Source organism: Pseudozyma hubeiensis (assembly GCF_000403515.1).
Source record: "Pseudozyma hubeiensis SY62 DNA, scaffold: PHS58, whole genome shotgun sequence".
Taxonomy (NCBI): domain Eukaryota; kingdom Fungi; phylum Basidiomycota; class Ustilaginomycetes; order Ustilaginales; family Ustilaginaceae; genus Pseudozyma; species Pseudozyma hubeiensis.
This window is the reverse complement of record NW_012133840.1, coordinates 379330-394792: the sequence shown is the minus strand read 5'-3', so window position 1 is coordinate 394792 and position 15463 is coordinate 379330. Positions and strand designations below refer to the sequence as shown.

Genomic DNA, 15463 nt, shown 5'->3' with positions numbered 1-15463 from the left:
ATGGGTTGAACGCGAGGTCTCGATGGATATGAGGATGGCTTGCCAAATTGAGGCGGAGACATGGTATGAGACGTGACACAAGTCCAGATCTGTACGTAATCTCAAACGGGCCAAACTTGGCTTCTACAGCCGCCGCTCTGCAGCAGCACAACGCTTTCCGAAGCCGAATCTTGCCACCGCCACGATAGGCCAGACCCGACGGCGTCGCCACCACCACCACCGTCGACGACTCACAGCCATAAAAGAGAGACACAACCAAAAATCTGGACCAGAAAAGAAAGGCAAGAAGAAGGCCTCTGCGTCGACACCAGACCCTCCGTTTGACCTGACATAATAGATCGAGCTCACCATGTTCACTTCGCAGAAAGCGGAAGCCTTCCCGTTCTGCCGTCGCTTTCATTGTTGGCTCAACTCGCCCGTTGTCTCCGCTGCTCTTGCCTGGCGCGTTGGCACCAAGTGACACCTGCGGGCACTTTGTTTGGTATAACGTTGACATCGTTCGGCCTTTCGCTTCGCCATTGTCTCTACCTGCGGCGCTATTGTTGTTCTTTCCCGGTCTCCCTTTTGTTCTCGCGCTCAAGCGACCCGGTAAGCGAACTCGAGTTGCCACTGTGGCGTTGGGCAAGAAAGTGCCGCTTGTTTGTGCTACGGGGTGATCAGATGTGCGACGCATGAGAGCCTACAGCAAGTTGATGTAGCAAGCGGCTCCCACTTGGTCCAAAACCCGTGACCAGCTCGACTGTTTTTTTTTCTGCCGAGCGTCTCGAAACAAGGTTCGGACTAAAAGAACCCCTGACGTGAACTGCTGTACCGTTCTGAGCGAACGCAAAGGGTCGATGAGGTACTGGTACCAGCAGGCGCAAACGAACCTCGGCTAACGGCGGAGAATGATCGCAACGTGCGAACGACCTTGTTGCTGCCACGCACCTGTATATGGCGAACCAACCCCACAGTGGTGTCAGAATTCTCGGCGGTTGGCGGTGAGACAGCAGGCGCTCGAACGCGGGCACGCGATGCAACGCGCTCCGTCGTGTTGAGACCCCCAGCTGCTCGGCTCGCTAAGACTTCCCCCGAGGCTCGCTTGCGCACACCCTTTGAATATTAATAACATCCTGTTCCGTTCCGCTCAATCTACTGCTTGGTACCGACTTTCCTGTAATGCTTTTGAAATGCTCGTATCGGCTGAGCTTTGACAGCGAGAGCTCGTGCCAGATTGTGGCGCATCGTAACTCGCTTAGCCTCACTCTTCGCCTAAGGAACTCTGTCTGCCGTAGCGCGCCACACTCGATGCTGGTTCCTCATGTCCTCTCCGGTGACGTGAGCATGCTGCCGTGATGACCACCCAGGCCGATGCGCGATCTCAACGTGCATCTCCATTCTTTCGTATACCCAAGCTCATCCAAATGCCGAGAAAGTTAAAGTGGCGCTCGTATCAGCGGATTTCGATCTCAGCCCCTTTATCGGACCACCTCCTTGCAGCTCGAACCCAAGATTTTAAATGCGCGCAAAGGTTGCTCGGGCCCAAAGAAAACGACGCAACGGTACATCCCATCATAGCGGTTGGGGAATTGAGACGATCTTGATGGACTTCAGAGTCCCGCTGCCTTTCGCTGCTGGTCGAAGGAGTAATCGCATGAAGAGTGAGTCGGCAGAACTGGCTTCGGCGGCTTGTCGCGTGGGAAGGGCTACTTGTTGAGCGATAGTGACCAAACCTTCCCAAGGGGTATAAGCTGGATTGCCTTTCTCTGATGTGGCGTCGACTAGGGTGGTCCGATGCACAAGACGATGCTCAAAGGTCGATGGTACGTTGTTCCATCACCATCTGATACACCCGTTTCTCGTACCATCGTATTACGGAGCCCCTCGACTCGGACATGCAGCTCCGCAACTCGATCAAGGCGATTGCTCGATTTGGACGGACTTTACTCTGTAGGACCCTGACAGATATGAATTGAGGTCCAGAAGGAGAAAAGCTGAGACAGATCGTCAGATACATTGATGTCCAGAGGGAGGAAAGCTAAGACATCTCGTCCCACGGATCGTCATCTTCAAACTCCTCTGCGGAAGTAACGGCATTCGGTCCTTCGATCGCTGCGGGAGCGCCTGCCTCGTATCGTGCTTCCGTCGGTATTGGTTCCGTTGTTTTGGGTCGTGCATCCGTGTGATCTTGACTCATCGTGCCCGATTCGAGCGATGTATCTTCTGCTCTGACCTTTCGATTCGCTCCGACGTCCTCCACTGCTGATGTTCCGAGACTTTGGTGCGGCTCGTCGATCAACGTAGCCGCTGACTCAAGCGCCGTATGCCACGCATCGACTTGTGTCTGCAGATCTGCCACTTTCGCATGTAGTAGATCTGTCCGCGTCGACGTTTCGCCAAGACCATCCCTTCCCCTTGGACGTGCAGACGCTGACGATCTTGTCGATGCGCGGCTGCGCTCCGAAGGCAGCACGAGTCCTACTTGGACCTCCGACACACGTTCGCTGTTGAGACGCTGTGCCGTCCTGTGACCCGCCAGAAGCCTGTGCGAAAGCTCGACGTGCTGCCGCCTATCTGATGGGCTGGTTCCGGCCTCGAAAGATTCCAACAATCCGGCATCACTGCGTGATCCACTCGGTTTCGCTGATGTTCGTGTGACCGAGAAGAGTGCATCGTTGGGCGCTAGAGACTCCAGATCAGACAAGATGTGGTCGAGAGTGAGCGTATCGAGCTCGAGAGACGACGATGCTTGGACCGCCGCCATGACGTTGATTGGTCGAGAACACTGTACAGTGATGGCAAATGGAGTGAGAAGGGACAGAATGAAAGGGTCTTCGCACGGTCCGCGTTGCACAACGGTGCTCCAAAAAAGTGTACCTTTTTCGGGATTCGGAAAAGCGCTCACCAGCCACATTCAGATATATGGTCGACGGGGAACGATCGCGGAGAGTATAATGATGATGATAATATGCGATAAGTGTTACAAATGCGATGCGGCGAACAGAGAGAAGGAGCATGATGCGTTCCGGTGTGTATGAGGCTGGGCAGATAGTGCTGTGGACCCACAGCGGTGACGACAGAGATGGTGTCAGATCTTGAGCTCGCGGAAACCGCACACTTCAGCCGCAGAAGGACCGGTGTTGGCAGGCGCTGCTTCGCTTCCGCTCGCTCTGCTCGTTGCGCGGGTGCGCCCTACCTTTTCGAGCTGACGTTCACGTTTGCGCGCCTGAGCAGCGTCGCGCTTCTCGCGCGCTGTGGGCACACGACGTTTGATGGCGATGGTCGACTTGTTAGGAAGACCATCCTTGCGCGGACGACCTCGACCGCGTTTGATGATCTCGTAGACTGCTTGTCCATCCTGCGCTTTGGCATCGACAGAGGTGGAGACGGCATCTTGTGCATCGCCCTCGCCAGACTGCGATTGCGCTGCAGCGTCGAGTTCGGGCGACCTGCTCTGTGATCGTCGTTTGGGACTGCGGATCATGCTCATGGTCATGGCGTCAGACGAGGCGGCACGTTTGCCGCTCAGCTTTTCGATGCCGGGTGTGCTACCACGCGAAAGGCTGGATGAGTCGGGTGAAGCGCAGGCCGTTGCGTCGCCACCATCATCGGTCGTGGCGGTGGTGGAAGGAGAATCGCCTTCACCGCTGCTGTGAGTGGCGGAGGTGTCGACGGAAGAGGGTGACGTGGCACGCCAGTGACGCATATGATCCGGGAGGGGCGGCAGTGGTGGCACAGTCAGACGATCTGATCCGTCGACTTGTTCGCCAGAAGTCGGGACGGCTTGGAGCTCTGCACCGACCTCTTCTTCGTCGATGATGGCGTCCTTCTCCAAAATCACCTCTACGACGTGCGCCCAGTCATTCTGGTTCTCTTCTAGCAGCCTACGAATTTCTTCGAGGTCGTGATCCCCGCTGATGCTCTGCAGGACCATCTTTTCTTCGGTTGTCGGCTCAGCCTTGGTCGAAGCATCCTTAGCCAGAGTCTTGGTGTCTGCGCTGGCTGCAGCTGCAGCACCGGCGGATGCTATGCTCTGCTCCTTGATACGTGGAAGTCCAGAATGAGGACCATCGATGTTTCGAATGGAGCTGTAGTGCTCCCAGTTGTGATACGCGATGTAGAGCGGACCGTACGCTTCTGCAAGTTGCGGCGGCGAAGCCTCGACGGACCCTGGAGACGGCGCCGGTGTCGCGACTGCGGCCGCGGACGATGTTTGACTGCTCGAGGCTCTCTCATCTGCTGTTGCCGTCTCTGCCGACGCCGATGCAGAGGTTGATGCTTCGCCCTGCTGAGGAGCTGAGGATGGCTGTTTCTTGTCGCGCTTCACATCGTCCCTTTTCTGTTTACGCATCTGCCTCTCTGTGAGCGGCGCGGAATCGGAGCGTGTCTCTAAGCTGCTCTGAACGCGAAGTCGCTCCTGTTCCTTCTGGTCCCGCAGCCGTCTCGCTTCTGGTGAGTCGTCGACGCCTTCGACCACGTATACGAGGCCTGGCTGTACGATCTTGATCTGTTTCTGCTTCATCTGTGCGAATGCGTGGAGCTCCAAGTGTCCCCCGTAGGTGCCATTCTCGCGCATGAGCTTGACGTATTGGTCGAAAGGCTTGTCGTCGACAAAGCCGGCAAATCTGTCGGGGCGAGCGGCAAGGTGATCGCATGTCTCCTGTCGGAGGTGTGCGTGTCGAGCCGAGTGGCCGTAGAGTTGATCAGAGAGGGCGCGAAAGAGACAGTTGCCGTCGCCGGTGGTGTTGGCAGCGTAGAGACCCATGCGTTTGAGTTGAGCGTTGAGATCTCGCTCGACCTGCTCGGGATCGTCTAGCGCGTAGCTGTGCTTGGCTCTGCTGCTGCGTGTGATGCGTTCATTCTTGATGGTGGAGGCAGCCCTCGCCGAGCGTCGACTCGGGCCCGCCGCAGCGGAGCGTTGAGGTCTTCCCATGGCTACGCGATCGACAGAGACGTTTCGCCGAGTGTTGAAGCTGACCTTTCACTTATCCATCAAGAGCAGGTGTACGTCCAGGCGCCTCGGAACGCATTCGGTCGCAATATCGAAGTGCTGAGTCGGACGGCTTTGGGCAGCGCGTGTCGATTCGCTTGGATGCTGTCCCTGCTCGAGAGTCGGTGGGAACGCAGCGGCGTCTATCCGTGAATTTCCTCTATCGGAGGCAGGAAAGTTGGGAGAGAGGGCAGTCGTGAGGCCTGAACCAGAGGCGTCGGACTGCAAGATACGACGCGAAGGTGCCTGGGTTGGCAAGCGATCGAAGCGCTAACGTCTCGCCTTGAGAGTAGCGATTGTAGTCGGCGGTTGACGGTGCTGATAGGCCACGACGAGGTGATGCTTTGTCCGGACTATCCAGCCAATAGTGTGCGATGGCGATGGGATCAGCAACGTGCTGTTTGACAAAAGTCACAAACGTCGACGGCATCCAGGTACAGCATCCGTCGAGTTCCGACGTGTCGTCTGGGCAGTCTGCCGTCACGCTCGCAGCGTTCACATTGTGCAGCAAACAAATCACAGGCGACAGACCACAGACCCCGGCAACGCCATCGCGAACAAGGAGAAAAAAATTCACTCAAAATCCGTCTCCACACGACTTGCTCTCACCGGTGGTGAGCTATTAGTAATTTGTACGAGATGTAAGACCATAAATTCTGACATGTGAACGAACAATTGCCGTACGAGTCATCAACCTTGATTCCCAAAGTCCCGGCAACGAACGCTCTGATGGGACGATCCCCATTGCGGGCCGTTCGGTCTTCCCGCCGATACTGACGAGCCCCACCCATTGATGCCGAAGGTCGAGATGAAATCGTGAACGCCAACATTGCATTGTCAGCTGAGACGTGCGGTTGGAACTTAACGCCTGTTAGCGCAGGAATTTGGGTCGCCCACCGTCAAGACGCGACGCTGGTGCTTGACACGCCGATTCAATGTCAAGACGGTGTAGTCAGGAACGCACGAGACCGCTATTGACCGCTCAGAGCATCCTATAGTTGAGCAAGGCGCAAAGTTATGCTCCCAACACATGCTTGTCCTTCGAAAATGAAGCCGCAGGGCGGGCATTACAGTCTGCATATAAGCTTCTCAGGAGAAAAGGAGAATTTTCAAACTCGAGTCTAAAATCCAGGAGGCGACACAAGAAGGCAGTAACCAAGAAAAAAGATGCGGCGAAATGAGACCCTGCAGAACTGACTGCACACCATTATGCACAAAGTCAACTTACAAAGGTAGTACAACGGTAGTACAGGCCAAAGCTCGCCGTGCGGGGCCCGCGGACCAAGCCTAACTTGACGTTGAGCGTGGCAAATCCGCCCATCGCGTTCCTCTCCGTCCCCATCTTGCTCAACATCTTGCTCACCGTCTTGCTCTCCGACATTGCACGCTTTTGGATAACTGTTGATCGTCAACAAACCAGAGCGTCACTCGCAGAGTCGTGAGCTCGAGCTATCCCGCGTCGCTGTGCCATGTCTCGGTGGCATTGCCTTTCGTAGGCTTTGTGTAGCTGCGACTCAAATCCGAACCTCGACCCACAACCATATCCACTCGCAGGCAAAACGAACTTGGCTCGCTTTCCTCCTGGCATCCGACGGATACCGACCGCTACAGTAGATCTCATCAAATCGACTGCATACTGTACGTGGCATCGGAAGTCAACTGACCAACCCCACCAGCAACTGGTGGAGTGGGTGTGTCTCTCCTCCTCCTCGCTTGCAGCACGTTTCCGGCATTTCATTTCGCTCTCCTCCCTCTGCACTTGATCTGGGCACCGGCTGGTCGGATCCCCTTCTCGGCCTTGCCCTCCTCACTACACCCTAACGACGTCGCATGAGCAGTCCCAGCCTAGAGTCGCCCTGCTCTCCGTCGCACGTACGCAGCCCGTCATTTCCGCTTCGCTTGTCTGAACGGCAGCGTTGAGTACAAAATTGCGCAATCTTGCTGTTCTTGCAGTCGTCCTGCTACGATTCCCCATATCTGTCCCTCTACATTGCATAACCAACTGCACGGCCGTCAAAATTTGCCGATTCCCGCCTCGCTTCTCGATACCTCACCATGGTGTTGCCTTCAAGTACTCGCGGCTCGGCCACCTCGGCCAGGTCCATCCTATCGACGCAAGAGACACCGAAGGTATGGAGCGTCTCGGTGCTCATCACCGTCATCACCATTGCGCTCAGCGGCGCCACCTATGGCCTCGAAAATTCTCTCATGAGCCCGCTCGCAGCCATGCCAGAATTCGTTCGAAAGTACCAAGGCATCAATCACCAGACCCGCGATTACACTTTCACCGCCAGACATCAATCCATGATCTTCTCGATTCCGCTAATTGGGACCATCGCTGGCGCACTGATCTCGCCGTACTTGCAAAACAGGCTGGGTCGCAAGTGGTCGCTCTGTGCCGCGTATATGTTCAGCATTCCTTCGACGCAGCTTCAGCTCTGGGCGCCTAATCTTGTCGCTTTCATCGCAGGTCGTGTGATGAATGGGCTCGCCTACGGCTGCGCTCTCTCGATCGGGCCGCTTTACCTCGCCGACGTGGTTCCAACCAGCATTCGTGGCGGAGCTGTAGCCAGCTCGAACCTGCTCACCATCCTCGCGAACCTCTTGGCGGCTATTTGCTGCTGGGCTACGGACCGCACCTACACGGGCGCACGCAAGTACAAGATCCCACTCGCTGTGCAAGCAGGCCTGCCCTTCATCCTGCTGCTACCTACACCGTTCCTTCCAGAGTCACCTGTGTGGTGCGTCCAAAAAGGTTTGATCGGCGAAGCTCGCGCAGCACTCCGACGGGTGCGGCCAGTATCGGACGTCGAAATCGAGGACGAACTGCAAGAGATTGTGCGTGCCGAGCAGGAGCGCAAGAGTCTGGCCAAGGACACCAAGTTCACCGACATCTTCAGTCGTAAACATCTTTTGCGGACCATGGTAGCTGGCTCCTTCTTCTCGCTCAACCAGGTGAGCGGTATCATCCTGAGCACCACGTACGCCACGGTGTTTCTCACGCAGCTCGGGCTTGGAGATCCTTTCGTGCTCACCGTGTACGCCTACGTTTGTCAGGTGGCGGGGGCGGCTCTGGCCATCGTGGCGCTCGAAAAGGTGGGACGACGCTCTCTTGCGCTTCCGGGCTTTGTGGTACTCACCGTAATCGACATTGTAGCAGGAACGCTCGCTTTCTATGCAAGCAACGCCGAAGTGGCCAAAGCGATCTCGGCTCTGGCAATGGTGTTCAATTTCGTGTGGACGCTTTGCTTCTACTCGATATCGTTGCTCATGCCGTCGGAGCTTCCGACGCAGCGGCTTCGTAGCTACACCATGTCGTATGCAATCGGATGGGGTCAAGCGACGGCGGTGGTGACCACACTCGCGCTTCCCCAGATCACAGCCAGGGATGCTGGAAACCTGGCAGCCAAGGCATACCTGATCTTCGGTGGATGCATGCTGGTCATCACCATTCTCGCCTTCTTCCTGTTGCCAGAGACGCGCGGAAGGACGTTCTTCGAGATCGATCAGCTCTACGCCAATCGCATCCCAGCTCGACAGTGGTCCAAGTACGAGTTTGCGCGTACTTCAGGCGCAATTTCGTCGGAGCGTGGCTCGCATCTCGAAAATGACTCGTACGCCGTCGGACTGATCAGCGTCGACAGGAAGAGCAGCTCCCATGCCACACCCGAGTCTCCACAACCCAGTCCTCATTGATCCGTTTTGTACATGTACCGCGAGTATTCCTACAGTCACCTACTTCGATCTGCCGCGTTGCTTACGCTGCCTGTGCTACATTATCCGTGCCACCCCAAGGAGGGAAGATCTGTGATAGGAAGGGGACCACGTATTGTGCGTGGCGACAATTCACGGACAGGTCTAAATCTCGAGATCTGAGGCCGTGTTAGGCCGCTCGGGCGTGACAGTTGTCATCGAGCCCGATTTTCTGTATTATGTAATTCGCAGTCACAGCATGCAGCGCATTTGATGATTCGATTGGTTCCTGTGAAGCGCTCCTGCGGCGAGCGTGTGCGTGTGCGTGTGTGTGTGTTGTGGTGTTGGGTTGGGCTGAGCTGAGCTGGTGTCATTTGACACGCTGCTGAGCAAGGCAGAGAGCGAAAAATGAAAGATCAACACCATCACTGCGGTTTCACATCGCACATCTCGTTTCTTCGCTGCCGCACCTTTTCTTGCTCTCACACCATATCCTTCGACTCTATCTCCTTCTCTCTTCGTTCTTGATCCCCCTTCTCTACATCCACACCAGCTTTTTCCGTTTCACTCTTTCCGCAAAGAGGTCGTTGAAGCTTCGATTCGATCTTGTCGCTCCCACAAGAGCATTCGACCCTGCGCCCGAGTCAAGCTCGCCATTCGTCATCCTACAACTACCTTGTGCTTTCAGTCATAGCAGCTGGACATAGTTGCACCTATTGCCCATCATGGACGCAAATCAGCTTTTGACAAATACGCTCTCGCCGGACCAGGCTACCCGTACCGATGCCGAACAGAAGCTCGAGGCCGCTGCTCGCGACAGTTATCCAGTGTACATGAGCACGCTCGCCGCGGAACTGGCCAACGAATCATCCCCCTCGCACATTCGAACCGCTGCCGGTCTCGCTGTCAAGAATGCACTCACTGCGCGCGACCAGACACGTGTGGAAGAATACACAGCCAGATGGACCCTTCTACCGCAGGGCAGCCGCGATGATATCAAGCAGAAGGTGCTCGGCACGCTCGGCAGCCAGGAGCACCGTGCGGGTACGGCAGCAGCCCAGGTGATCGCGGCCATCGCGGCTATCGAGCTGCCCGTAGGCCTGTGGAATGAGCTCATCTCTCAGCTCTTGGGTGCGATGGGCGATGCCAACAACATGCGTCTGCGACAAGCCGCTCTGCAGGCCATCGGCTTCACGTGCGAAGGTATCAGCTCCGATGTCTTGGCCGCTCAGTCCAACGAGATCCTCACTGCCGTCATCCAGGGTGCACGCAAGGAGGAGCCAGCGCCAGAGGTCCAGCTCGCCGCGCTTCAGGCGCTCTACAACTCGCTCGAATTCGTCCGTGCCAACTTTGAGCGCGAAGGAGAGCGCAACTACATTATGCAGGTCGTCTGCGAAGCTACACAGAGCCCCAACATGTCCGTCAAGGTGGCTGCCTACGAGTGCTTGGTGCGCATCATGCAGCTCTACTACGACAAGATGCGCTTCTACATGGAGCAGGCTCTCTTTGGTCTCACGGTGCTGGGCATGCGCGATTCGGAGCCCAAGGTTGCGCTGCAAGCCGTCGAATTCTGGTCGACCGTGTGCGACGAAGAGATCGAATTGGCCCTCGAAGCAGAAGAGGCTGCCGAATTCGGCGAGGAGCCCGAACGTGTCTGCTACAACTTCGCCCGCATTGCGCTGCCCGACATCGTACCTGTGCTACTCGAGCTGCTCAAGACCCAGGACGAGGATGCAGACGAAGACGAATGGGACGTTTCCAAAGCCGCCGGCACCTGCGTCGGCCTGCTTGCTCAGGTGGTCGGCGACGACATTGTGCGCTTGGCTGTGCCCTTTGTCGAGGGCAACATCAAGAACCCCGACTGGCATGCGCGCGAAGCTGCCGTCATGTGCTTCGGCTCCATCATGGAGGGTCCCGATCGCAAGACGCTCGCTCCACTGGTCGAATCGGCGCTTCCGACCATCATCGAAATGCTGCGCGATCAGAGCATCGCTGTCAAAGACACGGCCGCGTGGACCCTGGGACGTATCTCGGACCTCTGCTGCGACTCGATCAAGACCGACGTGCACCTTCCTGCGCTCGTTCAGGCGCTCGTACTTGGATTGCAGGACGAACCCCGCATCGTCACCAACTGCTGCTGGGCTATCATGAACCTCTCCGAGCAGCTCGGTGCCAATGCCGCAGCGTACGACAGTGCAGGTGAGCCGACCGACCCAGCCGCAGTTTCGACCACGCCTCTCTCGCCCTTCTTCGATGGGATCGTTTCCAGCCTTTTGCAAGCCACAGGACGCAGCTCCAACGAGTCCAACAGCCGCACTTCGGCCTACGAGGCGCTGGCCAGCTCCATCACCAACTGCGCCGCCGACTGCATCCAACAGGCCAGCGGCGTCTTGGTGCAGATCCTCGACCGACAACAGCAGCTCAACGAGGTGGCCGCTCAGCTCGTCGGCATGGACGACCGCAACAACTGGGCCGAGCTACAGGGCAACCTCTGCAGCGTGCTCATGGCCTGCGTTCGTCGCCTCGGCCGCGAGACGCTCCCTCTGGGTGACCGCATCATGACCAACCTGTTGACGCTCATCCAGAACGGCAGCAAGCAACCGACCGTGCTCGAAGATGCCTTCTTCACCGTCGGTGCCGTCATCGCCGCCTTTGAAGCCGACTTCGAAAAGTACCTGGGCGCTTTCCTCCCTTTCATGGTCGAAGGCTTGCGCAACCACGAAGAGTACCAACTCTGCTCCATCAGCGTCGGCCTCATTGGCGACGTTTGCCGTGCTCTGGGCGAAAATGCAGCAAAGTACTGCGACGAGTTCATGAATGCGCTGTTTGCCAACCTTCAGTCGCCTCAGCTCAACCGCAGCGTCAAGCCACCCATCCTTTCGTGCTTCGGCGACATTGCCATGGCCATCGGAGCCGCGTTCGAAAAGTACCTCCAGATGGCCATGTCGGTCCTGCAGCAGGCGTCGCTCATCCAGACGGTGGATCCGAACGACTACGACATGATCGACTACATCAACTCCTTGCGCGAAGGTATCTGCGAGGCGTACGTCGGCACCGTATCGGGCATGCGTGCGGGCAACAGGATGGAGGCGCTGCAGGCGTTTGTCGAGGGCATGTTTGCGTTCATCGCGCTCGTCGCACAGGCGCAGACGCAGAGCCAGGCGTCAGAACCGTTGATCCGAGGCGCGCTCGGGTTGTTGGGTGACATTGCCAGCGCATACCCGAACGGAGAGCTCAAGGCATTGCTTAGCAGTCCGTGGGTTGCCGAGTTTGTCAAGGCGGGTCGTGGTCGTGGAAATGGTTCCGAGACGAGAAAGACGGCCGCGTGGGCTCGCGAGATGGTCAAGAAGGCTACAAAGTGAAAACGCTTCTCAGCAGAGTAGGCTCCAACAGCCCCAACCTCTCGCAACCCGCATTTCAAACCCCCTCTCACACACATCATCACAAATATTTTGTTCAGCACTTGCTCCATTCATGTAAACCAATACCCCTGCATTCCCCTTTCCCCTTCTTCCACATCTCCCTCCATGTAAGCACTGGATCTTGCTCCACTGTCACCTGTTCACAGACCCGAACCCGCCCCCTCCCCCCCAAAACTGTCATTTTTCAAGTGCATTTCTATAGGTAAGTTGTCCGCGCAATACAGTCGTCTTCACGATTTCTTTGTCCGACCACATCTTGTCACGAAAGCTCACTTTGAGAGGAATGATACTAGGGGTAGGAGAAGCGTTGTAATGAGTCATGATCTGAGAATATATTGCGCATGTAGGGTGAGGTTGACAGAGCAAGAATGCAGGTGAAATCGACGGCTATGACTGTATGGAAGCAGCACGAGCAGCGCTCACAAACTCCTTGATCTTGGCGAGATCCTTCTTGCCGTCTGTCTCGACGCCAGAGCTGGTATCGACAGCAAAAGGTTGCGCGACCTTGATCGCCTCTGCGACGTTCTCAGCCGTCAAACCACCGGCGAGCAACACTGGCATGTGTCTCGACGCTGAACCCCCGACAACGTCGGGCAATGCATCCGCGTCTCGAATCTGCTTAGCCACCGACCAGTCGAAAGACACGCCTGTGCCACCATCCCCACCCGCCGCCGCGGTATCCAAGGCGGCGATGTGATGGTATCCCGGTCGACTGACATCTCTGAGCAAGTCTCTGCCGATTTGAGCACCAGGCCCGACGGAAAAGACACGGATGACGAGACGACCAGGCAAGAACTTGGCCCACTCGATCCCCTCGGAACGACCGTGAAGTTGGACGACGTCGAGGTCGAGACGTTCGGCTGTGCTCGCGACCTCGGCAAGCGGCTGATCTCGGAACACTCCGACCACGAGGGGCCGACGACCTGCTCGCGAGCGAAGCTTCTTGACCGTCAACGAGAACCAGTCCTCCGGCGTCACACCTTCCTCGATGGATCCGGCAACTGCCTCAGCGTCGAGACTCGCTGAGGAAGCGCTCGCGGAGGCGGGAAGCGAGCGAACAGCTTTGATGATCTCGGCAGCGGTGTCGAGCTGAACCGTACGCTTGGTGCCTGGAGCGAGGATCATGCCGAGCATGTCTGCTCCAGCTTCCGCTGCAGTCACTGCGGCTTCGACCGTCGACAAACCGCAGATCTTGACGAGCGAGCCGTGACCAACGACGGAGCCGGGAACGGTCTCGGCTGCAGAGCTGGCGGATGGGAGACCGAGCAGATCGTGGATGAAGGCACGCTTGTCCTTGGCGCGCATGAGGGCCTCGCCGACCAAGACGGCGCCGACACCCTCGTTGAGATACTTGGCAACATCGCTGCGGCCGCTGATGCCGCTGAGGGCACACAGGATGACGCCTCCCTTGCTGGCAGCATCGGCGAGTCGCGAAGTGGTCTCCATGTCCACGTTGAAGTCGTGCAGGTTGCGGTTGTTGACACCGACGACCTTGGCACCGAGTCGGATGGCACGGGCCATCTCGTCGGGATTGTTGACTTCGACGAGCGGCTCCATGCCGAGGCTGACACTGTAGTCGTACAGCTGTTTGAGGTGCTCGTCGGTGAGCATGGCGACAATGAGCAGCACGGTGTCGGCACCCGCGAGCCTCGCTTCGGCGATCTGGTAGGTGTCGACGATGAAATCCTTCCTCAAGATGGCAGGGCGATCGGGCAGGTTGTCGACGGCGCGTCTTGCGAGCGAGAGGTCGTGCACGGAGCCCTTGAACCACTTGGGCTCGGTGAGGACGCTGATGACGCTGGCACCGCCACGTGCGTACGCAAGCGCTTGAGCGCCAGCGTGGGCGGTCGGGTCGATATCACCCTTGCTCGGACTGGCACGCTTCATCTCGGCCATGACGCCTGGCAAGCCACGAGAGGCGTGGCGCAGGAGCCGTTCGGGGAAGTTGATGAGGGGAGGAGCGAGATGCAGCGACAGGGAGATGTCGAGGTCGCGCTGGGAGAAGCCTGGAATGGCTTTGGTCGCAGCGATGTCCTTGAGTCGCTGAACGTGGATGCGTTCGAGGATGGTGCCAACACTGCCCGTCGCAGCTGCGGGTGCGTGGCCGTTGGAGGTTGAAGCATTGGCGGTGGCACCGTCAGCAGCCATGGCGAGGACAGGCTCTGTTGTGCTTTCCGCGCGCTCGATGGCAGCGGCATCGACCTTGGCCTGCGGGTTGGCGTCCCAAGTGCCGCCGGTCCAGCTGAGGAAGTTGACCATCATCTCGCGGCCGCCGACGCTGAGAATGCTTTCAGGATGATACTGCACGGCTTCGACGGTGTAACGAGTGTGACGGATGCCCATGACCACACCGCTAGCGGTCTTGGAAGTGACGACGAGCTCCTTGGGCAGGCTGGGGAGCTGCGCAGCGAGACTGTGGTAGCGAGTGCCGATTACACCGTGTGCAGGAAGACCGGCGTAGAGACCCTTGGCATCGTGAGCGATCTCGGACGTCTTGCCGTGGACGATCTCGCCAGCAAATTCGACGACACCGGTGTAGGCAGAGTAGATGGACTGAAGACCCATGCAAACGCCGAGGATGGGAATCTTGCCGGCGAAGTGCTTGATGCAAGGGATCGAGATGCCCGAATCGTGGAGGGGATGACCCGGACCGGGACTGATGACGATGTTGGCTGGCTTGAGCGCCTCGATCTCTTCGAGCGTGACCTTGTCATTGCGGTAGACGACGAGGTCAGCGCCAGCCTCGGCAAGAAATTGGACGACGTTGTAGGTGAAGCTGTCGTAGTTGTCGATCAAGACTGTCTTGCCCTTTGCAGCGCGGGACCCGGTGCCGATGGCCTGAGGCTGGACGTTGGAAGCCACAGAGACGAGACCTTCAGCAGGGACCGACATATTCGATTTGGCGTGAGAGGAAGAGAGAGGATGAAACGCAAAGCTACGAGGGGAAGCGGCTGCTAGCGTCCTTTATGCGGATCTTAGGCAGCGAGGGAGGCTGTCGGAAGGCCCGGTGGTGCTGTAATTTGGCTGAGCCGCGGAAAACGATCCGAGCTTGGTCTGGTGGGTCGAGGCGGCGCAGAAATACGCAGAGTGGGTCGAAGGTGATGCGACGCCAAGTTGCTGTGTGGCGATGCGGATGAAGGTGGCGAGGTCGCAAGTAGGCAACGGCGTGAGAGATCAAGCTTCGTGGGTCCTAACGAGTCAGTTTTCCAGACTCGAGGGTCTGTGCCAAGAATTTAAAGCACGTTTTTTTTTTTTCTTTCCAAGCTATTTCAGAAGAAGCTGATATGCAGTCTGATCTGTTTCGGGTGACTCCGCCCACAATCACGGCACAGCGTGTGGGCCACATTCTCACGACCGCTGCGTTGCTATCCTTCCGATC

At 57.5% G+C, this 15463-nt stretch overlaps 7 protein-coding genes across 7 annotated transcripts; 2 read left to right on the top strand and 5 right to left on the bottom strand.

The window, feature by feature from the left end:
- Window positions 1–123: 123 nt before the first annotated feature.
- Window positions 124–496, bottom strand: PHSY_006267 (hypothetical protein; the record flags this gene model as incomplete). The annotated part of the gene is made up of 2 exons (XM_012336870.1): window positions 124–263; window positions 349–496. The coding sequence occupies 2 exons, from the start codon at window positions 494–496 to the stop codon at window positions 124–126; spliced, it is 288 nt and encodes a 95-aa protein (XP_012192260.1).
- Window positions 497–2017: 1521 nt separating this feature from the next.
- On the bottom strand, window positions 2018–2893 carry PHSY_006266 (seryl-tRNA synthetase; the record flags this gene model as incomplete). Its single annotated transcript, XM_012336869.1, has 1 exon — window positions 2018–2893. The coding sequence occupies one exon, from the start codon at window positions 2891–2893 to the stop codon at window positions 2018–2020; it is 876 nt and encodes a 291-aa protein (XP_012192259.1).
- Window positions 2894–3067: 174 nt separating this feature from the next.
- Window positions 3068–4912, bottom strand: PHSY_006265 (OTU-like cysteine protease; the record flags this gene model as incomplete). The annotated part of the gene is made up of 1 exon (XM_012336868.1): window positions 3068–4912. The coding sequence occupies one exon, from the start codon at window positions 4910–4912 to the stop codon at window positions 3068–3070; it is 1845 nt and encodes a 614-aa protein (XP_012192258.1).
- Window positions 4913–4964: 52 nt separating this feature from the next.
- Window positions 4965–6323, bottom strand: PHSY_006264 (hypothetical protein; the record flags this gene model as incomplete). Its single annotated transcript, XM_012336867.1, has 2 exons — window positions 4965–5129; window positions 6198–6323. 2 exons carry the CDS (start codon window positions 6321–6323, stop codon window positions 4965–4967), a joined length of 291 nt encoding a protein of 96 aa, XP_012192257.1.
- Window positions 6324–7024: 701 nt separating this feature from the next.
- On the top strand, window positions 7025–8665 carry PHSY_006263 (hypothetical protein; the record flags this gene model as incomplete). The annotated part of the gene is made up of 1 exon (XM_012336866.1): window positions 7025–8665. The coding sequence occupies one exon, from the start codon at window positions 7025–7027 to the stop codon at window positions 8663–8665; it is 1641 nt and encodes a 546-aa protein (XP_012192256.1).
- A 722-nt stretch (window positions 8666–9387) lies between these two features.
- On the top strand, window positions 9388–12024 carry PHSY_006262 (hypothetical protein; the record flags this gene model as incomplete). The annotated part of the gene is made up of 1 exon (XM_012336865.1): window positions 9388–12024. The coding sequence occupies one exon, from the start codon at window positions 9388–9390 to the stop codon at window positions 12022–12024; it is 2637 nt and encodes an 878-aa protein (XP_012192255.1).
- A 447-nt stretch (window positions 12025–12471) lies between these two features.
- Window positions 12472–14976, bottom strand: PHSY_006261 (hypothetical protein; the record flags this gene model as incomplete). The annotated part of the gene is made up of 1 exon (XM_012336864.1): window positions 12472–14976. The coding sequence occupies one exon, from the start codon at window positions 14974–14976 to the stop codon at window positions 12472–12474; it is 2505 nt and encodes an 834-aa protein (XP_012192254.1).
- Between the last annotated feature and the right edge of the window lie 487 nt (window positions 14977–15463).